Below are 27,596 nucleotides of genomic sequence, written 5' to 3'. Positions count from 1 at the left end.
GTTCGAGATCGTTTCAGTGGATGACGAGCATGGGCCGCTGCGATGTGGAAGCTCAGCTGCGTAGATTATCGGGAGCATGCAAAAGCAGAGGTTAGAATGAGCGGGACGAGCCTATACACTTTATCTCCTGTACGGGTGATGATATCGTCGTCTGGCATGCCTCGTCGAGATGATTGTCAGCGATGCCGAGTCCTTTCGATATTCAACGTCTCGAGACCACCTACGGGACATCGCTTCAAACATTCAGAAGCCCAGTTGACGAGCATGTGGAACGATAGCCGCTTCTATCATGATTGGTTCGATAAATCCCGCGAAGCCGGCTTGGTCGCAGCTGTACCTCAGGGAAAGTAAAGGAGCATGTTCCAAGTCCTACAAAACAGTCTGTACAGTCTGTGCAATGCGCTTTGTATCATAGAAAAATGCAATCCTCGCGCCGTCCATTTGTATCCTCTATACAGGATGTCAGCGAATGCGAGACGGTGAGATGAAGAATCACCTTGTTCAATAATGATAGATAGATCCAATCCCTCGGCCTTGAACGCTTTCAGACGATCGATGTTGGACAGAGCTCTAAGGTTTCGGGAAGTCTGGTCTCCTAGCTCCTCTTTTCCAGCAACCCCTTCAATACCAGCTTTACAGCACCTGGTACTGACTTGACACAATTGGGCAACCTGTGATCCTCGGGGGATAATCCGACGTTCATCGATAATCCTAACCAATAGCTCCCCTATTTCTTCGGATAAGGCTTCCCCTGTAAAAAGCTCCTGTACCTTCAACTCCAAAACGTTCAAGTTGGAGAGCGTGGAGTTCATGTCGTCCAAGGCAAGACACTCCAGGAGTTTAAGCGTATCCGTGCCGTAATATTCCATGTCGAGATGCAATTTGCACAGGTGTGGCATGCACGAGAAAAGGTCCTTTGGGTGCTCCAGTTGACACATTAGCCAAATGTGAAGAGAGCGCAGACGGCACCCAGAACGAGCGAGTTGTGAAAGGGTAGGTACAGAAAGTGGTATATCGTATCGTGGAAGGATTGACAGGTGTTCCAGCACCGGACAGTCGAGGTAATTTAGCAACTGAGGAGACTTGACGCTGAACGAACGGAGTTTCCGGAGCGTCGCAGTGGTGTTTCCGGAATCTGGGTTGAGTATAGTCTCTTCCCTCAACGTCTCGAGGTTTGGGCAGAGCCGAAGAACCTCAATGCTCGCCTCTATCGAAGAATCCCCGGTCAACCCAAGCGACATGGATAAACGCGTAAGCTGCCACCACGATGCTTGTATTACACTTGAGTCGAAATCAGATGATGGTGTATTATGGAAGTGGAATTCAATAGATCTGAGGTTTGGCGCATTTTTGAACATGCTCAGCTTGGTGATGAGGTCTTCTACGGAACGTTGCCGACCCAAGACAAGTGATTTTAACGATGGCAAATGGAGCGGAGGCAGATTTTGTGGCGCTGATTGGATCCTAGGAAGGGTGGGTAGATGAATATCTTCCCACTGAGACGAATGCTGGACCAGAGCCTTGAATATGGAAGAGGGAAAATCATCGGATAAAAATATCGTCATGGTCAGTCCGCGTCGTCCAGTTCGCTGAAGCGTGTCCAGGAGCAGTTTTGCCCCGACATCTTCTTGCCTATTTTCTGGCCAATACACCATAAAGGATGACCACAGAGCGGGGCAGTTCTGTGCGATGTCACGCCATAGTCGACAGACCCTTACCAATAGCCGTGGTCCTCGATATAGATGCCCAAAAATCCTATAAGGCCTTTCAATTGCGAGGAGAAATATTTCGGAAAGAATTTCAGGAGGAAGAGATTCAATGGGTGGGTGAGGCGACTCTGGGGTCTCAGCTTCAGCTACCATAGAGATGCTTTGTGTATGGCAGATAGAATTTTTTCTGACTGATACCTTGAACTTCATGAGTCGGGGCATCATTAACAAGTAAAACACTAAGTACCCACCTTGTGTTGTCTTTCCAAAAGTGAAATATAATCGCCGTTGGTGATGTCGGTTCGAGGTGGTGTGGGGACGAGATATTGTTGGCTGAGGCCAAAAAAATGAATGGCGTGATGGTTCCTTGGTTGTGCCTGTTCGGACATATCGGGCCGAGTCCTAACGCGCCTTCTCTTCTTGTTCTCTACTACTGCTCTCCGACAAGATATCCAACGAGTGCACCAGTGCAGGTCCGATCCTTACCGCCTGTACCGCTATGATGGTAGGTCAGGTCAACTCCTACCTATGAGTTGGTGGTGACATAAGCACTGTAAATTTGTCGAGCACTTTGATCAAACTTTGATATAGCCTACGCTGGTAGTCTGGTATAGGGCTTCGCACCGTCACCGTATAGTACGGTTATACAGGTGCCGTCATACGGGTACCGTGCCCGTTCCGTCTGGCGAAATAACTTACCCAGAGACGGACGGTATACGGACATCCCGTATACCGTTAGCAACCGTATAAACACGGCCGTCATACGGTAATCGACGGCCGTGTATGTATCTAAAAATAACCGTCATCAGATCACACTGTACGCGTGTTTGCCATACACTTAACATCGTACCACGATGTGCTGGCACCGCAAGCTCTTCAGCGCTACCACCCGATCTTCTTTCACTCGCTCTACTCAAGCTCTAACCCTTACCAACATAGAATACTTTCTATTTCCTGCTTCTGCTGCCTCTATTCTACTACTGTTTCATCCTTTGAGTTTGACTACCCACACATATTGCGGAATAATTTGCCCCCTGCTGGCCTGTGCACCTGTCAAATACTACTGAATTTTAAGCCAGAGGAGTTCACGAAAGAGTATATAATGGTCCTTTTTTCGCAGACTTACAACCACATTCTGAGCATCATGACAGATCAGTGTGCCCTCGATGCCAATGGAAACTTGAAATCCCCCTCGAAATTCAATTTTTATCACGATGCAGATGACGACGTGCCCATGGCAGGACCTGGAGCTGCTCCGAAGCCCCAAATATCAGGTATGTATTATTCAACGGCCGTATTGACGACCGGCACGGCCGTCTATATACCCGTACCGTACCGTCAACCTAGTTCTAAGAGCATTGACAGTACGGTTACGGATCAGCCGTCGCCCGTCACTGTACCGTGGCTATACGGCCGTATACCGTATACGGTACGGTGCGAAGCCCTAGTCTGGTACCGCTTCAAGACATTTGTTTCTTCCTGAAAATGAAGTAAGTCGCAAGACTCGACTTTTTGAAAATATAATTTTGAGGATTAAAATAGTGCAAGCACGACTGGAGATCTACGTGAGCAACGGCAGCACCTCTTTTGGCACGAAACACTAATTAGCTCTGGCAGGTTTTCACTTTCTATGCAACATACTTGGTCTTTTTTAGAATACAGGTTCTTTGCGTTGTTGGAACTTCTACTTTTTTGTCTACTAGTCGTTACTGGATGCACGAGGTTCTATTACTTTTCCGTTCGTTACTTTGGCTTAACTTTGGCTCAGCTGCGTATTTAGCCAACGCAGGACTTGCGACAGCGTCTAAATCCCATTTTGTACGCCCTTACAAAGACTTCATAGCCAATCCCACTACTATTTTTTGTCCCCAAAATATGATGGTCACTTGCTTTTTCTTTACGGCTTCCTCACCACCTTCAAGTGGCGGCGTCACCAAGCTGCCGTCTTTGACAATGAAAATTACAGTTCAAGACAGCCTGGCTACGGAGGATCTTCGAAGCCTGTCGATCCCGCCGACTACCGGTCAAGCGTTCTTACCAAAGATCTATCAGAGCTACTAATACTTAGACGCGGAGAGTATTTCCCGTGTTGTTGCCAATGGTCGCAACTGATTTGTGTTCTAACTTAAATCACTCGTTGTCAACGTTCTCTTCTCATCAATCTGGGGGTTGCAAGATCATCAGCCTAGCCAATTATTACGCTATTCGATTTATCGCATATGGCTTCCTGGCCACCGGAAATTTCCCGCCGAGCACAGGAAAAGAACCAATGCAAGCATTGACCTGCTCTTCCATGCCTGTAGGCACAATAACCCAAAGTATCTTGCGGTCCAAGAAAACTTTCGTTAGAACTCTTCGTATACGAGACCCTCTCCTCGGATAGTGCCGGAAAGATCATCAAAGACAATGTGGAGTCATTCTTGGTCTTGTACGTGCAGGAACCAAAGTTAACGGACGTCCCGCCTCATCATCATGGGTGATTGTCCTTCGCAGAATGCCTGATCCCCAAGTGGTCGGGCCTCGGAGAGCATTTAAAGTAAGGCAGATCAGGCAAATGATAGCAAAGCGACAGTTTATCACTTTGACAAGCAGAATCTTCGTGTTACTTAATACTTTCACCGACAAGGTGTTCCACTGGTCGCCGTTAATCTCGGAATTTCGGACCGTCAATGCCAGGCCGAGGTGATCGAAGGATACTGCCGTATATGGCCGATGCATTTCCTGACGTTTGTTTGGACTGCCCATCATGTTCGACTACAACAGTTTTCGAGAAGTACCTGCTGCGAAGAAGAGACTGGCCGGTGCATGTGATAGGTGTCGTCAAAAGAAAGGTGAGCTTGCTCAAAGAAGGTCACGTCGGTGTGGTGCGGCGGCCGTGCCTGGTATTGGACTTGGATCTGCCGAAGTCAGGGCATGACGACGCTTCATGCGTTTTACAGAACTCTGTCCAAAACGCGGTGATCTGTTAAATTTTCGTCCTAGGGACCTTTGTCTTTTTCAAGATGGGTTAGTATCGAACCTGAGAAGCTGACTGTTCTTCTTTTCCAGTTAAATGTATTCTCGTCGGCGTTTCTCACCTTGAAGAAATTCAGAAATCCTTTCTCCATAGGCGATAGTACTACCGCGCAAGAGAACAATTGTTCGAAATGTGTCGCTTCCAATACAAAGTGCACGCATACAGATTTAATCAAGGTACGCCTTCATTCTTCGTTGAAATTCGCGACGTCATCTTATTCTGTACAGAGACGTGGGTCAATGCCAAGGTTCTTTTTACCTGTGTCGACACTCAAATTGAGCACTTACCCTGGTAGTTATACACAGGATTCCTTTGCTAGTTCTTCGAGCTCAAAGAGACATGGGCCTCACCTTAGGTATACTTCCACGCATCGCTAGATCTCATATATGCTAATAAGATACCCGTCAGCTATGTACACAGCCTGGAACGGCGCGTGAATCAGTTGGAGTGTATGCTCAAACAGGTGCAAATGTTCTTATTTTAGTCTAGGACCTTCTCTGAGTTTCCGTAGCTCAATCCGAACGCTTGTCAACCAGAAGAAATGGCAGGACGAGAGACCTCGCCTGAGCGTCCGCCGATATCCATGTGCGCCCCTATGTCTCGACAAGCGAGCCAATCATCCGAGATTACCGAGTCAGAGGACTTTTCATACCCGGACATCATGAAAAGTTTAAAAAGATTGGCGCCTCACCATTTCGAGAGCTTTAGTCAGAGGTATTTCGGACGTTCAAGCACTTTTTCACTCCTTACAGATGCCATATACATCAAGAAGAAGTCTACGGGCGACGAGAATATAATACAATTTCGAGAGTATTTCGATCTACAGCCTGTGTGTTTCGCCTCCGAGTCTTTTGTTTTCACAATTCACGAACCTTGACTCCATTAGTGGGAACGGGCAACAGCCGACGCTGAGACTCCTCGTTATGTGTATCCCGACAATGACCTCATCCAGAGCCTCGTTGCTATCTATTTCGAAACAATTAATCCGGTCGTTCCAATTCTGCATCGGCCTACTTTCGAAAAGCAAGTTGACGAAAGATTACATTTGCGAGACTATGATTTCGGCGCTGCATTACTGCTTGTCTTGGCAGTGGCTTCGCGATATTCTGACGACCCACGAGTTTTGGCAAATCTAAGTTCCAAGCTTTCTTCGGGATGGAGATTCTTCGAGCAGGTCCATATCTACAAGAAAGCAGGTTACGATCCTCCATGCTTGTATGAGCTTCAGGTCGCTGTGGTAAGTCAGAATGCCCTCTAGCTTCGTCTAACTAAGGGTCGCCCTGATAGCTCGGGGGTGTATACGCCCTTGGGACTTCTGTTCCCGAGTTGAGCTGGACCATGATCGGGGTTGGACTACGTTCTGCGATAGCTATAGGGCTACATAGACGAAAGACGGGAGGCTGCAAGTTCACGGTCGACGACGAGCTTAAGAAGCGGTCATTTTGGTAGGCCTATTCTTGTTCAAGCTGCTGTCAACGCGGGATGCTGATGAGATTCTACACAGGGTGCTTGTTGTACTCGATAGGCTCCTAGGACTATATGTTGGATATCCTGCCATGATACAAGACGAGGAGTACGTTGTTTCCGCAGATTATGAGGCTGTTCAACAAATCGTTTCAGGTTGGACCTAGAAATGCCAGTTGAGTGTGACGACGACTATTGGGAGGTAGCTCCAGACGGCCAAATACGTTTCAATCAACCCTCTGACGAACCTTCACAAATCAGCTATATCAACGCAGTGATACGGTTAACCGAAATAATGTCCGTTGTCATGAAGACATTGTGTTCTATTAAGAAAGCTCGAGCCATGTCGGGTCTCACGGGGAAGAGCTGGGAGCAGCGGCTAGTTGCCGAATTGGATTCCTCTCTGAATGCGTGGGTAGACTCGATCCCCGATCATCGTGTGTATCTAATAATCCCTGTTCGACATCTTATTGACTCTGTCTTAGTACGTTGGGATCCCAAACGTGAGAATGGATTATTCTTGTACCAATCCGCATCCCTGTACAGCGTCTACTATATGGTCCAGATACTCATACACTGCCCCTTCCTACGCAAAGACTCGTCATTGTCCGTGCCTTCTCTCATTATCTGCACAAATGCGGCGAGGGCGTGCACTCGAATCATCGAAGTTCACATGACTAGAATAAGGACTGTCAATCCCCAGATAGTTGTACGTGTCTAATCGCTCCTCTCCCTATATTGATTTACGCCTAAGGGTAGATGGGCGCGTTCACCTCCGGCACTGTGTTCGCTATGAATATCTGGAGCGTCAAACGGGCGGGTCATGCTCTTAACGCAAAGGACCTTGCGGGATTTGAACTGTGTCTAGCCGCCCTCGAAAACGCTGCCCATACGTGCGTCTTGGGTCTTACTAGAATTTGATGGAACTAACCTTGTTCAACCGACAGATGGAATATTACAGGGGGTATGCTGTGAGTTTACTGTGAAGACTCGCGTTGGCAGGACCGTTTTTGACAGGGCTTGTAGCCTCTTGTTTAAGGCCCTGGCTTCCGTAGAGAGCTCTAAAACATTAGATGACTCCACGGTACCCCCGACACTTCATGAGAACGTGACTGTTGCTCCAGCTGATTCTATATGGAGTCCGTACGATGCCATGCCACAAAATGCACTTCTTCAAAGTATTCAGCCCTTCTGTACCTTTGTGTTGTCCTATATATTTGATTATCAATTAACGAGACCCGACTTCTTAGGTGAACAAGTATACTCGGAAAATAATTTGGCGAATCAACTGGGCGCGGGCCCGCCATTAGGCTGGGCAAATGAACCTTTCCTTGGGCTCTCAAGCTCAGCCCAGCCACCATATCTCAACATGGAATCGGGGTTATCTAGAGAACTGTCAAGCAATATGTGGACTAGCACGGCTTTAGGGCTTAGGTAGGCTATCTTCGTCTATGATTGTCTTTTGGTGATGCTTGTTGATGTATCGTAACCCGTAGTTTCTCGGAGTGGAATACTTTTGTTACAGACATGGATCCGGAGCTAATTGATGGTCTTCATAAATATTACGGCGACGCTGGTACTAACACTTCTTGATTGTATTTTTTTACAGTACGTGCAGATTTAAATACAGGCGACGATGCTACGGGAAGAACGTCAGAGTTTCGGTTTCGAGAGGATCCACGTGCTACAGTATTTTCCCTCAGAGTCAAAGTTATTCGATCGTCGAGACGTGATCGGGTGTTCTGAGGCTGGTGCTAAAACCAATTTGGAGTATGATGAAAGTTGCATTGAGTCGTCATACGTGATGAATCACATTGAGGGAGTATCGCAGTATCATTTTTCGAATTCTACGCATAAATGCATTCATACGGGTTCTAGTCATGCTTCATGATTCTAGAACTGTTGAAATGCGGCTCCCATTGCGATAGATCCACGATTCGACTTTATTTCTAATTAAGGATCTAGTCCGAGGGTTTCTACTATGGTCTGTTCAGCATGTTAGTTTCAATACCGCGAGAATCTCTTTCTCATATCCAGGGTCGTGTGACTTCCCCACGCTTATCCTCCATGTAAAATAGTAGCACCAGGAATTCCTGTCTTCGTCAAGACCGCTTTCCCCCCATCAGAAACGGCTGGTTGAGGTTCTTGGTTCTTGGTTGAGGGATCCAATTTATTTCTGGCTATCTCTGGTCGTCTTTGTGCCCAAGTATCAAGGCTGAACACCTTGCTACACGTCTTCTGATTATGTTCCGGCTGCTCAGGTATATAAAGTGTGAAGGCTCTGCTTCTAGTATTATCCGTACCCTCGCTCGGTACTGTCCTGAATCATGTTTGGAGTCATTCCCCTGAGCGTTCAGTCTCTTCCATGGTGTCTGGGAGTCCCGCTCCCCGTGTCATGTCCGTCCCATGATCAGCGTGATGCTGCCCCCAACCGCTTTGTCTTGAAGGCGGACGCAGCAGACCCTCAGGTCAATCTGAATTTCCGTATCGGTCTCACGCCAAAGGATATTGCTGGCCTCGAGAAAGCCCTGTACGATCCAGACAACGATCTATACGGGCAGCATCTTAGCTTCGAGGAGGTCTGACTGTTTCTCTCTCATGTTTATATACCTATTTGTTCATTGTTGCCTAGGTCAAAACATTCAGCGCAGCAAATTCAGAGGCAGTAACCGCTGTCACCGGCTGGCTTGCCGATAACGGAGTCAACTTGGCGCCGGTGCTTTTGATGACTGGCTAACCTTCATGGCTCCTGTGGGAAAAGCCAACACACGCCCAGTACGAAAATTTTGTACACACCGACACAGGGGATACCTCATACCTCATCCGTACTTTGACTGCTTCAACACCGTCAGACCTGGTCGACTTTGTCGAGGTTGTGTATCCTACGACATCTTTTGGGAGATTCACGTTCGGCCCGAAATCCATGGTGTCTATTCCTAACCTGACCAAACGAGCGAATCCAGCACCTTTGTTGTGTAACAATGTCATCGTCTGCAAGCTCTATTATAATGGTATTCCCACGACTCGTGCTACTAATCATCTGGTTTCATTGCTCAGGTAGAATTTCTGTATCATACAGAGCTGACGGCGGACCTTTGAACATTCCTAACTGCATTGCGGCTTGACATCCCAACGTCTACTTTGCAGAACTCTCGACGGTAGTCAGAACCCTCAGGGCCGGGATTGAGGCCGTAAGAGCCCAGCTAGCTTCAAATGTTTCTTGATGGTCGTCTACGATTATTTTTGAGGGCACTTAATAACCCAAACACGAGCCGAAGAAAAAAGTCGGGCTTCCGTTTTCGTTAGGCTCGCGGCATAGATAATTGTTAACAACCAAATCAAATTCCCAGACTAACACCGCTAGTAATACAAAGTTACTTGAATGATTTTTAAATACAAAAAAAGGACCACAAAAGAAAAACCAAAACCAACCTCCCAGGCTCCGTTAGCATCATTCTTTCAAACAGTCACAGCCGTGATATCGAACAGCTGGTCCGCCGAGTTATCGCAAGAAGCCAACGTCGCAGGAGTAGTCTTAGATGTGACGCACAGCTTGTTGGTGGTGGAAGTGATGCTGCATCCCGAAGCGACCTTGCCCTTTGTCTGGGAGATGTCCTTCGAGGTACACTCTGTACAATCAACCATCCATTTCTGATTCCTTGCATATATGGGGGGTGGTACATAAGTCGTTGAAAAAAGACGAAACGAGGCGAGAAACAAGAGCGTACGGATTGCTTCCTGATGGGTCGGTGTTGGCCATCAACGGTGCCCCACCGGCACCAAGTTGGACGGCGAAGTTGTTGTTCTCCACGGTCCTATCATGGGATTTTTTCTCGTCAGTAAGACTCCGTAATACTAATAAGGGGGACGCGTACTTGACGGTATAGTCGACAATGGGGAACCCGTTTTGTTGGAAGAAGAACTTGGAGGAAGAACTTGAACTAGCACTGAGGGGATCGTTGAGGACGGGCTTGGCTGACCAGGAGAGTGCACCGCTCGGGGTGGACAGAGTGAGGGCGACACCCCCAAAGTTGGGGTGGCAGCCTGGGGTGGGGTCCCGGGAGCCCAAGGGCGACGCGGTAGAGAAGAGAGCGGAGAGGAAGAGGATGATCGTGGAAGAAGAGAAAGACATTGGGAACAAGAGGTGAAAGATAAAGAGGTGAAATTGAATGGGCAGGTTGGTGAAGAACGAAAAGCTGCTAAAAGGAAGGGTGGTGGTCCTTTTTATTTGGTAAGATCATGTTACTCTGGATGATGAACGGGGAATGGTAGATCGCGGAGGGCTATGCATATGAGCGAGGTCATGACGAAGTTTAGGATCGACTGTATTCGCCCAGTGATGTTTTGCTTGGGTCGAGTCGAATGCGGGCGGGAGGAGGCGGGAGGAGCTGTTGCCGCCATTGTTTCAGATCCGCATGCGCGTGTAAGGCTGGGCATACAACCTGTCGCCTACGTCCCCCTAGCCGGAGTCGGCTCCAGAAGTGCCAACGATTTGAATTTCCAACTGGGTACCAGGCTCGCGCACAAATGGTGCCGTCACACGTTGATTAATTTAAATCAGTGCATTAGTACACTGTGAGAATGGACTGGCTGCTGTTTGGGCTGTCATGAAGGGAAAACGCGACGAGGCTCAGTGAGGTGGATTAAAAAGGAAATATTGTGACGGTGCGTGACTTGGCGTACCACCACCAACATGACTTTTCTTCGGCATCGATCTCCCCATAAACGTTTTAAAACTCACGCTTTGCATGAAGCTGAGCCCGAGCCCTGTCCGTGCGCCAGTCATGTTCGACGGTGAGTATGGAGCCCTCGACACGTCGGGCCCACAGTTCATCAATCCTGCAACGACGTTTGAGGACGTAAGATGAAAGGGCGATAGTGGTATGGCACAGATTCGAACGATATCTTGGTGTGCCGAGTGCGTCGTTTCCCCTATGTTTTGCTATAACTAATTCCTCTGAACGTGTTCGTCTCCAACCTCGAATCTAACGTGAGAAACTCACCAATATGGCCCAACCGACTGCCATAAACTCGACGTGTACTACCTGGTGGGCTCTACACTCCCTGCCCCCGCGTCCCAACATCTACCACAACCTCCTTATAAATTCGTGCTCGTTTCCATTTCCAGCACTGCGTCAAGCTCACTCGAACCTGCCCCAACTATTTCCCAGCAAGACGCCCAGCTCACCATCCTGCACCAGCGGTAAACCATGGCCCAAATTCAAGGCGACGATATCTTGGTGTCGAGTGCAGCACTAAACGTGTTCGTCTACCGCGAGAAGACATCCTAATACGACCGCCACCCTACTCCTCATCTACATGGTCGCATGCACGCTTCCATAACCTCGGTTCATGGTAAAGTTCGAAACGGAGAGTTATCTTGTGTTCAGGGATTCGGTGGTTCCTTGTCTGTGGAGAGGACGACATGGCGTGGCGCTAGAATAACTGAAAAATTGCACATTGAAGATAGTAAGTAGCTAGTCCCTCATGTTCCCTCGTTCATTCTTGTCAATTGACTCCTATCGACTGCTCCTCCGGATTCTGCAGTATTCAATGCTTACTGGAAATAATTTATAAAGCACCCAGTCGCCTGGGCTCGAAAATAAGTAGATAAATTTCGCCTTTTCCTGCCAAACTGTATCGAGTTATCATCCAGCCCAGCATTTCTGTTAGCCTATACTGGGTTCATTTTCCTTGGAGGTCATCAAGAAGTCATGTACAAACATTTTTGTCTAGTAGAAAAGTCAAGATGTACTTAGGAGACAATGACAATAAAGTATTCTCCCTTTAATGCTTATGATGTATCAATATTTTTAACATTGTATGGTGTACTTGTCTTTGCGACCGACTTGTCTAACATATATGTACTCACGGAAGCTGGGTTCGAATCCTGCTACGATGAGATCCACAATAAGTACCCTTTTTTTCTCTTCGGTGGTGACCATCTGGCATCCGAAGTAGGGTTGCGCACGAAACCTCCAGGGGGGGTAAGTAACCGTTAGTTACTGACCCCTCCCTGGGGGGGGGTTGGTTTTGCTACGGTAAGTTACCGTTACTTACCGGTCACATGATCTCTCACATGACCATTTCGCGCTAGCTTGTTTTTGACTTCTGCACTGCCGCCAGCGGTGGGTAATTTTAATAAAATAGTGCAGGCAGAAGAGGGATCAAGATAGGCTGGAAAGTTGGATAAGGATGAGGGAACATCTGGGGTGAGGATGCGGCGTTCAGAGACAGGCGGAATGACGAAGTCAATGATGTCTTTAAGTGTAGCAGTATCCGATGGTAACAACGATGAATAGTCTTCGGGTATAGCAGCGTGCTTCTCTAAGGAATTGACTAGCTGATGATCCGGAGTTGGCGGCACCATGGTGGGGTTACTATTCCTTGGTAGGGAAAATTGAAAAATTTTGCTGTAATATTACCACGTGACCGGTAAGTTACCTCGACAAAATACCCTCCACCGATGGGGGTGTAACTTACCGGTAACTTACCGGGAACTTACCGGGAATAAACCCCGGTGTATCAAAACCTAGGGTTTCGTGCGCAACCCTAATCCGAAGTTCGAAAGTAACCGTTAACCTCTTTCACTAGTAGCTGGCTCAGGAACTGATTAATCGTCCTACACAGATATGGTGTCATTCAATGTGCTAAAGGGATGATAATTCATTGAGCTGTTCGGTTTTCTTTACCTACACTACAGATTTATTCTCTGTTGCAAGGAAGGGGAACGTGTAATTTATTCAGCATAGTCCTTTTTGGCTTTTGGAGTGAGCGCAGAATACAGAAATGAATATTGACAGCCGCATATACGCATGGCCCAGTCGTATATTTCGATGGTAACCAAAGTCGGCGTATGCGCACAGTGAACATGACACCTCCACTCGACGACATTCTCCGCCCATTCCCGTTCCAAACGCAAACACCAAACTGAAGCGATTAGGTCCATTTCACCTCTCCTTGCACTCTCTATGGTGGGATGGAGGCAAGATATCCCTCTCGCCGATAGCTTAGCATCAACGTCTTTTCATATCCATTGACAAGTCTTGGTCCAGAGAGGACGAGAGATGGGGGAATATGATTCTGCGAGGGCGAGGGATAGCTGCACACTGGGATCAACAAGGGTACGACAGCGATGACCGAAGAATCCGCGGGAGGTAGAGAAGAAGTGGACGATGGACGCGGGGGCGAATCCACCACTGTATGAGACGACGAGCATCGGGGTGCATGTTCATCATGAGAGTTTGTGCCAGTCAGTTGGGCCATATTCGTGTCTGTCCCGTGTTGTCTGCTCAATCGATGCATGTTTGGTAACAAGGATGAGAACAAACGCATTTAGTGCTATTGACAGAGGTTAGCTATACCAAAGCGTAGAAGAAAAGACGCACTCGGTACCAAAGATATCATTGGTTTCTCTCCCTTCGATTTGCCTGGTCTCATCCTCAAGCGGGATTGGTGAGCTGTGTCCCAGACTCGGATGGGAGGTGTCTCTCTGGGAAAGATAGCTAGCTCGGGCGAGGTTTGTTTGGGTGAGCTAGCCAAGTTGTCACGATGCTTCCTTTTCCGATCCGACGCTCATTCCTTGGCAGCTCTTCAAGGCGTGCACGCGACAAAGCATGGTCCCCACCTCGTCCTCGCATATACTGCGTTCCTTCATCGAATACAGGACATGAGGAGGCGGTTAAGGAGGGTACATCTGGAGGAGAATGTCATTCCTTTTGCGATGATCCGTATCCAACGCCTGGTTCGGAAATCCGCGCTAGAGTCCTCATGAAAGGGGCTCCACGAGAACATCGATTTTGGTGGTTGGGATCTGTGCGCAGGTAAGGGTTGTTTCGAAAGAGGATAGCCACGAGGCGAGGCGGTGGCGGTTGAGAAGCCGGACGTCCCGAAATAGAAAACGCGTCTTTTGCCGGTACCTGAGCCTCCTGCCAGTACGCCTCACGTTCGCTTGCCGTCCGTTCGTTTTCGCCGTTAATACCAATAGGAACCGGAGGCCCTGAGGAAAAGAGCGAGTATATGAAGCTTTCAGTGACTTCCAACCGACCGACGTGTACTACCCTCCCGCTCTCGTCTTCTCATCATCTTCCGCAGCCTAGGTTCCTTATAAATTTGTGCTCGTTTCCAGCATTGCATCAAACTCACCCGAACCGCTACCGGCAAGATGCCCAAATCCTAGTTCCGCTCACCGATCCTATGAGACCAGAGGGAACTGGTGGAACAAATAGCCCAAATTGCAGGCAACGGTATCTTGGTGCCGAGTGTGCAGCACTAAACGTGTTCGTCTCATCCAAACACGAGAAGATATACCAATATGACTCCGCCACTCTCTCCTCTTCTCATATCTACGCACGCTTCCGCCCGTGGGTTCTTCACCGACTGCAGTCCTAGTATTCATATGGGACTGCGAGTACGTTGGGTCCAGGGAGTGTACCGATCCCGCGGCTCCCTGTCTATGGAGAGGACAACCTGGCGCGGCGCGAGAATAAGTAACTCCTCGTGGCTGAAAAATTGCACGTTAAAGATAGTCAGCATTCAGGTTCTCGAGTCCTTCATTCATTTCTTGTCAATTGATCCTATTGACTGCCTCCCCGGTATCCAACGCCGACTGGGAATAAAGTACCCAGTCCCCTGGGCTCGACAATAAGTAAATGAATTTCGCCTGTTCCTGCCTAACTGTATCGAGTATCGAGTGATTATCCACCCCAGTATTTCTGTTAGCGCAATGGTTAGTATACACCGCACGACATCCTCCCTTTGACGGAGCCTCTAAAGTGTTGTGGTCTATTGGTTATCATTCGGGACCAGTATCTTTTCAAGTGTGCCTACGGAGGTTGGGTTCGAATCCCAGTACGTGGAGTTTCAGTCTTTGGAGATGAGAGTTTTTTTTCCTTCTCTGCGATGACGACTGAGAACTCAGAACTTAGAACTGAGCAGTGAGCTCTCTCACTAGCAGCTGGCTCAGGATCTCCTTATTCTTATACAGTGTCATTCTATGCGCTAAAGAGGATCAGATACGATTGAGCCGTTCATTGTAACTTTACACCGGGTTCATTTCTCTTAGAGAGCATCACGAAGTCACGTACAAACATTTTCGTCCATTAAAAAAAGTCAAAATGTAGGAGACAACGGCAGCAAAATATCTTCCCTTTAATACAATATGTGAAGTCGTCAAAGCCTTGTGGTGTATTGGTTATCGGGAAGCGCCCGCCACCTCTTTTCGAAATGTGTTCACGGAATTGGGTTCGAATCCCAGTGCGTGAGGTGTGAGGTCGGAGCTCCGAAACGAAGTTGTTTTTGGTTTCTTTCTGGCAGTGCCGAGTCAACACTCTCTGAAACTGAGCAGTGAGCTCTCTCACCAGCAGCTGGCTCAGGAAGTTCGTTTGTTTTATTAGTGGTCGGTGCAAACTACTTATTCTTCCCATCCAGATAGAGTGTCATCCAATGTGCAGAAGAGATTTGAGATTTGATTCTAGTCAAGGATATTAATCTCTATACAAGCGACCAAAGTCAGCATGCGAACAGTGAACATGACACCTCCACTCCTCTGTCCATTCCCAGCCCAAACGCAAACACTAAACTGACGTGATTATGTCCATTTCATCTCTCCTTGCACTCTCTATGGCGGAATGGAGGCAAGATGTCCCTCTCGCCAATACCCAGTAGTCTCTCTTCATATCCACTGGCAAGTCCTGGTCCAGAGAGGAGGACGAAAGGTAGGGGAATACGATACTGCGAGGGCGAGGGATCGAAAACGTGGCCAGGGGTGATGGGGATCTGCATGACAGGGACGACGTTGACGAATCCCTGGGGGGTAAAGAAGAAGTAGACGATGGACGTGGGGGCGAATCCACCGCTGTATGAGAAGGGCGAGCATCGGGGTGAGTACAGATCTGGGAAGGCAAGTATGACAGACATGTTCATCAAGTGGCCGAGAAGAGTCAGGGAAGGGAAACTGTAGGCCAAAGTCGATGAGGCGGTAATCTGGAAAGGGACGCGAAGTTGGCGCACCAGTACCGGCCGCGCGGAGTACACGTCAGGCATGTGCCGGTGCTGGGCCTTATTGGCGTGTCTGCTAAATCGATACGCGTTTGGGAACGAACGTGTTTGGTGCTGTTAGAGGGAGTTCGCTATAGCAATACGTAGAGGAAAAGAAGCACTCCGCACCAAGATTTATCGACGCCCTTCCTTGTTCCATAATTTGCTGGATAACACCATTACCGGTGTATCTTATACCACAGGCAGCCTGGTCTCGTTGCACGGAATGGCATTGCGGAATTGATGAGCTCTGGCCCCGACTCGGATGAAAGTGAGTGAGAGGTGTATCGCCAGGAAACGGAGTTGGCACGCGAAGAGAAGAGAGCGTTGTGTTCGAGGGGAGCGTGATGCATTCGAAACGAGCGTGAGACTGAACATCCAAATTACTGCCGCCGTATGAGAAGACGAGGATCGGGGTGTTGGGCTGTGATGTGGGAGGGTGCAGGATTGGTGAGCTGTGTCCCCGACTCGGATGAGAGGTGACTCGGCGGGAAGCGTAGCCGACGTGCGAGGTGCACAGTCGTGTTTAGGTGAGGTGATGGTGGTGATGCCCGTGGTGGGTACCGACGCGTGACAAGTGGTACGGTACGGCACGGTACAGTGGTGAGGTGTGGGCGCCGTGTTTGTCACTCCTTCGCGTTTCTTCAAACTCAAAGGCGTGTACGCGGCAAAGTATCGCTTCCCACCTCGTCCTCACATGCACTACGTTCCCTCATCAAATACAGGACATGCCAACATCCAGGAGGCGATTGACAAGGGAGTACATCTGGAGGAGAATAGTACATTCCTTGTCATAATCCATGTGCAATACCTGATTTGAGAAATCCACGCTAGAGTCCTCGCTACGCTGCATGAAAGGGTCTCCGCGAGGGCATCAAGTTTGGTGGTTAGGATCTGTGCACAGGTAAGTGTCGTCGGTTTTCGAAAGAGGTTAGCCACGAGGCGAGGTGGTGCCAGTTTAGACGCCGGACGTCCCGAAATAGAAAACGCGTCTTTCGCCAGGACCTCCCTCAGTAAGGTAGGGCTAAAAAATCAGTATTAATTAACATCGGTTTATTAACATTGTTATTAACACGTTAATAACTTGTTAATAACAAGGGACCTCAACGCACCTTGTGAATAAAGGTGAATAAATCAGGCTCCTATGGTCGCTGTGCCGACTCATTCCACTGCCAGATAATTAACACTTTGCCATGCACAAAAAACTACACATTTTCTCGCTATCACCCGCTACAGGATCGGACGAGAAGCATGAATCTTGACCCTTCTTCCCGCACCAACTTCAGAAGCGGGTGCTGCACCAATGTTTTCGCAATTTCCGGCGTTACCAATGACATGGAGTCTTGTCAACAGTGTCTGGAAACACGTCAGAGGGACGATACCAAGGCCAATTGAGTCACTCTACAAGCAATTCTGGAATTTTTAACCAGTTTTTGGTTATTTCTTTGTTAGAAATCGCTTTTTTCGCATGTCATTCGCATTATTTCACAAGAGAATTATTAACTGTTAATAACCTGGTGAATAAATACCCTCTCGCGACCTGATGTTAAATAACATGTTATTAACAGGATCGGGAATTATTAGCCCTGCCTTATCCCTCAGTGCCTCACGTTCATTTGCCGTCCGTTTATTTTCCGCCTTTACTAGGAACCGGAGGCCCTGAGGAAAAGAATGAGTATAAATCTTCCGGCGACTGGGCGAATGCATACTCGGGACGACCTGTCAGGCTGGGGGCAATGACTGGACGCCGAATGACTCGTCTTATCACAGCTTGCCGTTGTCCACTGATTGATATCTAGATCTGGTATGTTCTGGTGGCACAAACATTGGTCCTATAAAAGGCCCCTACTCTTTCTCTCTTCTCTTCTCTTCTCTTCTCTTCCCCACCACCACCCCAGCAAACCCACTCCTATGCACCTGGTGCCTTTACTGGTATATACTCGACATCAATGATCCTCGTCGGTTGCTCATGACCGGTTCGCCACAATACGACCACTAACTCATGATCAGGCTTGTTCAATCTCTGGCTTTCAGCGTCTCTTCGACAATGGCGTACATCGACTATCAGTCTTGGCACGCATCTGACACAAACGCTATGAATCTGGGCGACTTTCTTCTGATAGGCCACACTACCCCGAAACTCTGTCGTGATCCTCTGAGCTATGCCACTGGAAGCACGATATCCGCCGTTTTATGTCGAATCTTTGTTGAGCCACATTTACACCTTCACATCACATTTGTGAAAGTAAGCATTCTGCTTCCTTCTCTTCTACACCACTCTGATCTGATTGTTAGATGCGATATGACGCATCCGAATACACCGTAACACTCACGGACGATTATTAGTGTTGCAAACAACCATCGACGAAGATATTCTCCGCGGCCTATTACGACGTAGGCCAGATCATGGACGAACTGGGGACTCTGTTCTACACCTCAAGTATATCCTTCGACAGCTCTGACGATCATTCGAGTTTATGTCCCTCGCAATCATCATTTGGTTGTATCGCCAAATCTATTCTCGTATATCAATGCGCAGCCTGTCGCGTCGTGTAAATCTTGTCTTGTTCTCTCACTTCGTTTGGTTGTCTTTCCAAACAATGACATGTATATCCTCGCGCAGCCTGTTGCCCCCTGTATTTTCGGTGCCGCCTTGCGAACAGTGTGTATAGTACAAGGGTCACTGGTGGAGGTAAGCCAAGTTGCTTTCATTCGTTTGCTGCTTGGACTGACATTTTGACCGCTAGTGAATTATCTCTTCTATGATCTCTCGGCAGCCGACTTCGCTTTTCTGGACTGGAGCTTGGCTCTCTGTTTCTGTCTTCAGGTTCCTGTCCGTCTCGGCATGGCACTTTGGGCACTGTCTCTTTAATTTATCTCTCCCGACCAGCAGTATTTGTCGTGGTAGGCTTCGAGACTACTGTCTCGAGCCTCAATTTTTGGAACTTCGGTCTGCTTCGTGCAGACTTTCCTCCTTTATACCCATTCGCGGAACTTACAGGTAAGTTTCTGAAGTTTTTGACATGCTATACGTGCTGATCTCTCCTATTCAGACTTGCTTCTCAGTGTTTTTTTTCCCGGCTTGTATATCGAGGACGTGTATTATCTTTATTTTTGAATGTTATTAGCAGGTGAAGGCAACTTTTCGTTTCTTGTTCAAGTTCTTATTGTTTTTCATCGTTTTTTTCCGCGTCGATCGACCTTCCATTCAAGCGTGTATTACAGTGCAGGTCAATTTTGTGGACTTGCTACGCGCCATAAGCCCGGCGGAGAGGGAAGATGTTTGTTGATGGTCTTTCCGTCAGAACTGGTGCTCAAGAACGATATGTAAGGCTCGTAATGGCGATAGGGAACGCGTCTGTGGCGTAGGACCCACGGCAAAATCTCTCGGCCGGAATGCCGCCACTTCGACGACCTCTTGAAGTTGTACACTGGACAGACGCGTCTTTTTTTTCTGAGCTCGGTCCACAGTGCCTGTGCTCATTGTTGTAGGGGAAGAAGACAAAAGTAGGCTCGTGAGTTTCGTATCAGGCTCTATGGAGAGGACACATCTTAAATTGTGCAGTCACCATTCAGTCGGGCGGTACGTATTTCCTAGGTGAAAGAAAGCAGTGTGAATCAGTCGATTTTGTGGTACATCGGTTTTGCATGCTGCCAGTGGGTTCGATTCCCGACTGACGAAATCATCCAAAAGACTTTGAGTTTTGCATCGCGGAGCGGCAATGAAATGAAAACTCCTGCTTTAGACCACGTACCTCCCAGCCAGAGGTTCAAACCCAAGCGAGAGATGAAAGAAGAGAAGAAAGATGTATCGTCCGCACTTAGTCCCCCGGAGACGGGGTTAATGTAAAAAGGAGATAGATCCAAGTATATATAACTCACCCTAGTCATGCCGCTGCTCGAATGAATTATGTTCGATCCACTGCCTAACTCCAATATCAGCGAACTCGTCATTCTCTAGCTTGGCATCACGGGTGATAGAACTTTCCCTCGAGCGGGTGCAAACAAGGGATGACAGCAGACTCCTCCAGCGTCTGCAGTGATAGAGCTCGAGTATTATAGTATCTGTAGATGTGGTATATGACCCAGAGAGAGGGACTGCGAGCTTGATATGGAAGGGCTAGAAGGTCCTAGGATGCCTGCCAGGTGGCCGGGTTGAATGTAGGTGTGAAGGAGAGTTCTCTACTACCCATCACAACGTCTCGTATGATGATGGAGAAGATAAAAGACGAGGCAGGGCTGTACATGTGCTGGCGTAGAACCTGCCATAGAAGAGACGGTGTGGAGCAGGAGAGTAGTGGCGTAGAGCATGTGATGAGTTCGTACGTCCGTATTGGTGTTTTCTCAGTCGACGGAGAAACAAAAATACCATTCACCGCCCTTCCTTCACAAATACAATGACTCGTCAACACGGGGATCAAATATTCGCAAACCGCCCGGTCCCGCAACGGATATAAGTTGGGAATCACAGAGAACATACAATATTATTCCTGAGTCAGTCAGATCTTTCAACTCGGAACGGTCGGTAGCGAAAATCATCCATCAGGTTCGCCCCCCCTCAAAAACTCATTCTTGATGTTTTCACCATCCCCACCGTCGTTTTCACTCCAGTGAGTACTCTCGCTCTCTCCCCTACTAAATGATGTTCTATCGACATCGCCCGACGTGTCTGTGCGACGAACACGACTGACCTATTTTTTGTTCATCTCCCATTTTTATTACCTGGACTGAACTCTATCGCAGGAGGGACTCGGACGTTTGGTGACGAGGGGACGTATAATTATGGTGCACGCTTTCTATTCGTAGCCAGCGCTTGATGGACATGTATTTTGAAGCTCTCGACGCAGGGAAAGAATCCTTGAGAGGGTGGCATCCGCTTTGGTCACGGCACTAAATTGTACAGGTCATCAGGACCCATTGCAGTTACCCTTCACTCATCATCGAATACAGGTCCAGGACGTTGAGGGAGCCAGGATATTCCTTGCGGAGGGGAACACAGATATCAAAGTGGAAGTTATTCACGGCCCATAGGATCATGAACACCCGAGTAGACATGAGGTCGTTAACCTGTACTATGCCGTCGTGGATGCGAGGGAGGTCACGATCGGAGGATGGGACGAAAGACTCGTATTCAGTTCTGATGCTCACTACCATCAACATTCCCGGTGAGTACTTATCCTTACTCTATCCCCTACGAAATGATGGCTCTATCGACATCGTCCAACGCGCCTGTATGACGCAAAACAAACGCGACTGATCAATCTCCTCTCATCATTTGATCGTTCATGTTTGCTTACCTGTTACTGTTCATAAGCCTCGGTAAACCCATCCGGTCCCGCGGCGTGAATACATGTCATTCCCAAGCCAGTCGATCCTTGTCGGCAGCGAGAACAATCCGTCCGAATCTCTCTCTCCCCCTCAAAAGCTGAATCGTCTTCAATTTCACCGCTACCAACTTCGCTGGTGAGTAATTTATTTTTACTCTGAACACCTACGAAATGATGTTCAATCTACATCGCCCAACGCACCTGTATGGCGAAATAAAAAGCAAACGCGACTGATCAGTTTTCCCATATCGTTCGAGGGTTCATGTTTTACTTACCGCTTTGCAGAGGTCTTGGTGACGGGGGGGATAATGATTGTTGTGCGTACTCGGTTTCGTAATGCTCCTAACCCGGCGCCTACGAACCATACCAAGAAAGATTCCGACTGGGTGGCACGAATCCTTCGTACGAGCTTTGATATTCGTCTCGTCTTCACATGTATCACCCTTCTCTCATCAAATATAGGTTGTGCCGGTCAAGACTGAGGAGGGAGTACAATGTAGACGTCAGATCGGAGATTATCCGTACTCCTGAGTAGACGGCCGCGTACCTGAGGCTGCGAATACGAGAATCGGGGAGGGGCTTTTCCTTTTGCGACAATCTATATCCAGCTGGTGCTGGCAGGAGTGAAACGACAAAAACGCTTCCCTATACGTATATGATCTCTGAGGGAATCGATCCCAGGGTGCGATGTATGCCAACCATTGCACTAACAGAGATCTTCATCGGCATCCGAACTCGGACAGATCACCCGGATGTGAGCGCATTCAAAAACGGAGACCCGTAAAATCTGGTTCGTGAGGGAGGCTGTCGGCTGTCGTCTTGGCATCGTGATGTTGGTTCACAGCAGGTTTTTGATGTGCCCGGGTCTAGGATTTTGAACTCTACACTGGGCGACAATAAGTTGGTGTTAGCAATGGCATAGGAATTTGTAGGAGTCTGTAGAGATGAAACGAAACCCTGTCGACATGATTTCGAGATATATACACTATGATTAGAAAGTAAAAGCTGAATATTCAATAGACAGTGGAATATAGAACATTATTATGAGCATCGTCCTCGAATAGGTCATACCGAATCTCTGCACAGAAAGGACGTCAGCAACGGCAAGTACCACCGAAGGATCTACTCACCATTACTTCCTTTAACCAAGATGGAGATATCCAATTCTTCCGCTTTCAACGATTTCAGATGATCAATGCACGACAAGGTTTGAGCAGCCTGGTCGCCGTTCTCCCCTACACAAGCTTCATCACACCGAATGCAAACCCGAGACAGCCCTGAATCTCGCCATCGCTTATCGATAATCTCAACCAAAGACTCATCCCACGTGAAAATCTTGCCTACACGCAGTCCAAGGTCAGACAAACTGGGGAGCACTGCACTTGTATCACCGAGGCACTTGAAAAACCTCGACGGATCCTTGTCATTGTCATCTGGAAAGAAGAGATGCAATTTGTGAAGCCGGGGAAGGTATGAGAATAGTTGAACAGGGTCCATGGAATCCCCCATTATGCAGATGTCAAGAGTCTGCAGCTGACTCCCAGAACACTCAAAGAATTGATGAAATAATGGGAGCGAACCTGATGGCCCAGGTTCCTCAGGGGGCATGGTGAATAATAGGTATTCCAATATGGGATAGACAAGGCATTGGAGTAAGCGAAACGATTTGACAGTCAATGAACAGAGCTTCTGGAGCGTCAGCGGGGAAATGGGATCTTGCTCCAAGCAGAGTGCACTCTGCTCAGTTAATTCTTCAAGGTTTGTACAGAGACGGAGAACCTTGATGATGGCCCCCCGGGTGGCACCGTCGTTCTCAAAGACAGACAAGTGCAAGTGTGTGAGATGCGACCAAGGAAAGGGCATTTTATCTGGATGGAAATGCATCGGTAGGGGTATTAGAATTATAAATCGGAGGTGTCTGAGGATGGGTGCGTGGTTAAATATGCTGAGGGTGGCGTGGAGACCCTTGGGAAAATGAGCATCCAGGTGAAGTGACTTCAGTAAGGGAAAACGGGCAGGAGAGGAATCAGTGAATCGTGACCATTGGCGGGCCCAAATATCAACCATACGGCCTGAGAGTCTGATGTTTTCCCATTGTGGCGCATGCTGCAACAGTGTCTGGGTGATGGCGTCGGCGCGATCATGGCAAAGTATATCTGCATCAATGTCCATGGACAGTCCGCTCTGCCTGGCCCGGTGTAACGCCTCCTGGAGTATCCTTACTTCGACATCCAGCCGCTCTGTTCGACTCCGTTGTCGTGGCAAGTTAACTTTAAAAGATGACCATAGCGCAGGATAGCACCAAGCGATATCTCGCCACCAGCGGCAGACTCTCCCCAGTAGCCATGGACCCCCGGTCATGAGAATGGAATATGGATCGTCTTTGAATGTGAGGAGGAATATTTTGGAAAGGATTTCAGGAGGGAGGGAATGGATGGGCGAGTTGGGTTCAGGGATGGCTTGCGATTGGATATTAAGGATAAGAGATTCCTCCGCATTAGTACCTAGAGAAACACAATATTCGTTAGCAGTAGGACTGATAAAAGTATGACTCCTCGTTCTCACATCTTGTCATCGTCATCTTGGCCAGAAACGTGTGCTTCTCCTCTTCTGATGAGGTTCGTGAGAGAAGTTGTCGTTCGGGCGTCGTGATATTGATTCACACCAGTGTTCCTGGATATAGGATTGGTTTTGGCGACACCGACACGTTCAAATGCACCGTTGAGATCGGGAAGCTTGAACTGGTAGCAGAGGAAACGGAGAACTCAGTCGTTCCCAGGCTACTTGAGATGAGCAGACGTAGCTGCAGCGCCAGACCAGGCGGTACCCAAACAAAGAAGGAAGTAGGTGAGAGGCAACGGAGGAACAGAACCGAGTGAGAACGAGATCATAAAGGAAGACAAGTACTATCGAATTCAGAACGGAATGGCAGGGCCAGATGTCACGCTGTTTGGCATGCTTCGTTGAGCCAAATATCCCGGGAAATGCCGGGGCTTCGGAAGATCAAGAGATCCGATCTCTACGCCAATCAAGCTCAAGCTTCAAGCTTCAGGTCCAATTTCACCTTGAACTCGACTTTCATCCGCGTTACTATCTGCCATAAACTTGCGCCTGTTTCGATTGGTCTCTAGCTTTGTGTCAAGCTCAAGTTCACCCGAACACAGCACTTTTAAATTTCCTTGCGGCAAGCCCCTCAATCCGCTCAGCTCACTAATGATGAGCGCTTGAGCGCTAGCCCAGGTTTCTTGCAGTATAAGATACACGAATAGTGACAGTGAACATCCAGCAAACCATGGAGCAGGTAGCCCAAATAGAAGGGAGAGAAATCAACGATATTTTGCTGCCAAGTGCGTCTTTCCTCCTGCGTTTTGATATAACTAACCTCTGTCAATAGCACTAAACACGTTCGTTCCTATCCTCGAATCCAAACGTGCGCCAATTGAGAAGACCATGTGAAAAGCACACCGATATGGCCCAAGCGACCAGCACAAACTCGACGTGTACTACCCTCCCGCTCTCGTCTTCTCATACGGCGATGGGTTCCGCATCCATCATCTCCATCATCTACCGCAACCTAGACTCCTTATAAATTCGCGCTCGTGCTCATTTCCAGCATCGCGTCAAGCTTACCTGAACCCAGTGACACTCCACGCCACCGGCAAGACGTCCAATCCTAGGTTCAGCTCACCAATCCTGCACCAGAAGGAAATGGCGGTAAAATATGGCCCAAATCGAAGGTAACGATATCTTGGTGCCGAGTGCAGCACTAAACATGTTCGTCTCTATCCTCGAATCCAAACGCGAGAAGACATACCAATACGACCCCACCACTCTCAACATCCCGCTCCTCGTCTTCTCATATCTACATTGTCGCACGCAGGGTTCATCCCTGACTGCAGTTTCCTAGTATTCGTATGGGACTACGAGTACATTGGGTTCAGGGAGCGTACCGATTCCGTCGCTCAGGCTCCCTGTCTGTGGAGAGGACGACATGGCGTGGCGCGAGAATAAGTGACTCCTCGTGGCCAAACGATTGCACGTTGAAGCAGTCAGCCCCTCACATGCAGCTACGACCCCTAGTTCATTCTTGTCAATTAATTCCTATCGACTGCTTCCCCGGTATCCAATGCCGACTGGGAATAAGGTACCCAGTCCCCTGGGCTCGACAATAAGTAAATAAATTTCTCCTGTTCCTGCCAAACTGTACCGAGTTATCATCCATCCCAGCGTTTCTGGTAGCGCATACTGGGTTAATTTTCCTTGGAGGTCATCAAGAAGTCATGTACAAACATTTTCGTCTAGTAGCGTTGTTTGAAAAGTCAAGATGTACTTGGGAGACAACGGCGATAAAATATCCTCCCTTTGATGTTTATAATACTTACATAATACTTTTGTGGCATTGGGTGGTGTAGCTGTTATTAGGATTGGCTTGTCTCAAGTGTATGTGCTCACAGAAGCTGGGTTCGAATCCCAGTAGGGTGAGGTAGAGGGATTCAAAATAGGTTTTTTCCCCCTTTCGGCGGTGACAATCGACCGCTCAGTGAGCACTGAGCTGAGAGCTCTCTCACTACTCTTTTTTCCTATCCAGATACAGTGTTATCCAACGTGCTAAAGAGATAAAATTTGAACGAGCCGTTCATTTTACTTACCTACTACAGATCCATTCTCTGTTACAAGGAGGAGGGACATTATTCCGCGTAGTCCCTTTTGGCTTTTGGAGTGAGCGCGGAATACAGAAATGAACTTTTATTGAACATTGCCAGCGGCGTACAGGTATGTCCTATATCTCCATGGTTCTGTATTCAATGAGTCAAGGTTGTTTGCACAGATCCCTGTCCCAGCGACCAAAGCTGACGTGCGCGCAGTGAACATAGCACCTCCACTCGATGACATCTTCTGCCCATTCCCGTCTGAAACGCAAACACCAAACTGAGGTGATTATGTCCATTTCATCGCTCCTTACTCTCCATGGCGGGATGGAAGCAAGATATCCTTCTCGCCAGTAGCCAGCAACGTCTTTCCATATACATTGGCAAGTCCTGGTCCGGAGAGGAGGACGAAAGGTGGGGGAATACGATTCGGCGAGGGCGAGAGATCAAAAATGTGGCCGAGGGTGATGGGGATCTGCACGGGTGGATCAACAAAAGGACGACAATGATGAATCCCCGAGAGGTAAAGAAGAAGTAGACGATGGACGTGGGGGCGAATCCGCCGCTGTATGAGAAGGGCAAGCATAGGGGTGAGTACAGATCTGGGAAGGCAAGGATGACGGACATGTTCATCGTGTGGCCGGGAAGAGTCGGGGATGGGAAGGTTATCCAGAGTCGATGAGACGGTAATCAAGGATAGGACACCGAGTTGGAGCACCAGTGTTGAAGCCGCCGCCATGAGAGAAGACGAGGGAGGGAGTAGACACCAAGTTTCTGCCGGTCGGTTGGGCCATATTCGCGTCTGTCTCGTGGTTTGCTCAAAATGCGCGTTCGGATTCGAGGGTAAGAACGAATGCGTTTAGTGCTATTGACAGAGGTTAGGTATAGCAAAAAGTAGGAGAAAAGATGCACTCCGCACCAATATTTATCGACTCCCTTCGATTTGAACCACTGCTTGTTTCATGATTTGCTGGATGCCACCATTAACTGTGCATCTTATACCGCAAGCAGCCTGGTCTCATTGCACGAAGTGTCATTGCAGAATTGGCGAGCTGTGGCCTCGAGTCAGATGAGGATAAGGAGAGGTGTTTCTCTGGGAAACATAGTCGGCGCGCGAAGAGAAGAGAGCGTTGTTTTTGAGGGGAGCCTGATACAATGCTGGGGGGCCATTCGAAACGAGCGTGAGCTTACGTGTATGGGGAAAGCAATGCTGTTCAAGGCGCAACTGACCATCCAAATTACCGCTGCCATATGGGAAGACAAGGACCGGGGTGTTGGGCTGTGGTGTAGGAGGGCAGGGTAGTACATGTCGAGTTTGTGCTGGTCAGTTGAGCCATATTGGTATTTCTCACGCTTGGTCGATCGATGGGCATCTGGATTCGAGGATGGGAAC

At 48.4% G+C, this 27,596-nt stretch overlaps 8 protein-coding genes across 8 annotated transcripts; 2 read left to right on the top strand and 6 right to left on the bottom strand.

The window, feature by feature from the left end:
- Window positions 1-409: 409 nt before the first annotated feature.
- Window positions 410-1,862, bottom strand: EV420DRAFT_1649523 (uncharacterized protein; the record flags this gene model as incomplete). Its single annotated transcript, XM_060478324.1, has 2 exons — window positions 410-450; window positions 497-1,862. The coding sequence occupies 2 exons, from the start codon at window positions 1,860-1,862 to the stop codon at window positions 410-412; spliced, it is 1,407 nt and encodes a 468-aa protein (XP_060324465.1).
- A 2,484-nt stretch (window positions 1,863-4,346) lies between these two features.
- On the top strand, window positions 4,347-7,914 carry EV420DRAFT_1577604 (fungal-specific transcription factor domain-containing protein). Its single transcript, XM_060474535.1, has 17 exons — window positions 4,347-4,540; window positions 4,758-4,764; window positions 4,786-4,787; window positions 4,822-4,901; window positions 4,953-4,972; window positions 5,021-5,080; window positions 5,134-5,188; window positions 5,237-5,554; window positions 5,612-5,962; window positions 6,013-6,170; window positions 6,230-6,298; window positions 6,346-6,626; window positions 6,675-6,898; window positions 6,949-7,082; window positions 7,137-7,160; window positions 7,216-7,623; window positions 7,686-7,914. Exons 1-17 carry the CDS (start codon window positions 4,456-4,458, stop codon window positions 7,780-7,782), a joined length of 2,373 nt encoding a protein of 790 aa, XP_060324464.1. The 5' UTR covers window positions 4,347-4,455; the 3' UTR covers window positions 7,783-7,914.
- Window positions 7,915-8,516: 602 nt separating this feature from the next.
- Window positions 8,517-9,376, top strand: EV420DRAFT_1485196 (uncharacterized protein; the record flags this gene model as incomplete). Its single annotated transcript, XM_060470184.1, has 4 exons — window positions 8,517-8,768; window positions 8,822-8,905; window positions 8,951-9,246; window positions 9,337-9,376. The coding sequence occupies 4 exons, from the start codon at window positions 8,517-8,519 to the stop codon at window positions 9,374-9,376; spliced, it is 672 nt and encodes a 223-aa protein (XP_060324463.1).
- Window positions 9,377-9,534: 158 nt separating this feature from the next.
- EV420DRAFT_1070911 (uncharacterized protein) lies at window positions 9,535-10,436 on the bottom strand. Its single transcript, XM_060465632.1, has 2 exons — window positions 10,065-10,436; window positions 9,535-10,004 (listed from the first exon to the last, which is right to left on the bottom strand). The coding sequence occupies exons 1-2, from the start codon at window positions 10,319-10,321 to the stop codon at window positions 9,827-9,829; spliced, it is 435 nt and encodes a 144-aa protein (XP_060324462.1). The 5' UTR covers window positions 10,322-10,436; the 3' UTR covers window positions 9,535-9,826.
- Window positions 10,437-12,002: 1,566 nt separating this feature from the next.
- EV420DRAFT_1485194 (uncharacterized protein) lies at window positions 12,003-12,559 on the bottom strand (the record flags this gene model as incomplete). Its single annotated transcript, XM_060470183.1, has 3 exons — window positions 12,003-12,134; window positions 12,200-12,225; window positions 12,250-12,559. The coding sequence occupies 3 exons, from the start codon at window positions 12,557-12,559 to the stop codon at window positions 12,003-12,005; spliced, it is 468 nt and encodes a 155-aa protein (XP_060324461.1).
- A 3,230-nt stretch (window positions 12,560-15,789) lies between these two features.
- Window positions 15,790-16,233, bottom strand: EV420DRAFT_1485193 (uncharacterized protein; the record flags this gene model as incomplete). The annotated part of the gene is made up of 1 exon (XM_060470182.1): window positions 15,790-16,233. The coding sequence occupies one exon, from the start codon at window positions 16,231-16,233 to the stop codon at window positions 15,790-15,792; it is 444 nt and encodes a 147-aa protein (XP_060324460.1).
- Window positions 16,234-22,336: 6,103 nt separating this feature from the next.
- Window positions 22,337-24,483, bottom strand: EV420DRAFT_1070776 (uncharacterized protein). Its single transcript, XM_060465631.1, has 3 exons — window positions 24,120-24,483; window positions 22,685-24,058; window positions 22,337-22,632 (listed from the first exon to the last, which is right to left on the bottom strand). The coding sequence occupies exons 1-3, from the start codon at window positions 24,133-24,135 to the stop codon at window positions 22,568-22,570; spliced, it is 1,455 nt and encodes a 484-aa protein (XP_060324459.1). The 5' UTR covers window positions 24,136-24,483; the 3' UTR covers window positions 22,337-22,567.
- A 1,895-nt stretch (window positions 24,484-26,378) lies between these two features.
- Window positions 26,379-27,132, bottom strand: EV420DRAFT_1070614 (uncharacterized protein). Its single transcript, XM_060465630.1, has 2 exons — window positions 27,123-27,132; window positions 26,379-27,068 (listed from the first exon to the last, which is right to left on the bottom strand). Exon 2 carries the CDS (start codon window positions 26,940-26,942, stop codon window positions 26,514-26,516), a length of 429 nt encoding a protein of 142 aa, XP_060324458.1. The 5' UTR covers window positions 26,943-27,068; window positions 27,123-27,132; the 3' UTR covers window positions 26,379-26,513.
- Window positions 27,133-27,596: the final 464 nt, after the last annotated feature.

The sequence above is a fragment of the Desarmillaria tabescens genome, assembly GCF_030435595.1.
Source record: "Desarmillaria tabescens strain CCBAS 213 chromosome Unknown EV420scaffold_62, whole genome shotgun sequence".
Taxonomy (NCBI): Eukaryota; Fungi; Basidiomycota; class Agaricomycetes; order Agaricales; family Physalacriaceae; genus Desarmillaria; species Desarmillaria tabescens.
This window is presented reverse-complemented; position numbering and strand designations above follow the sequence as displayed.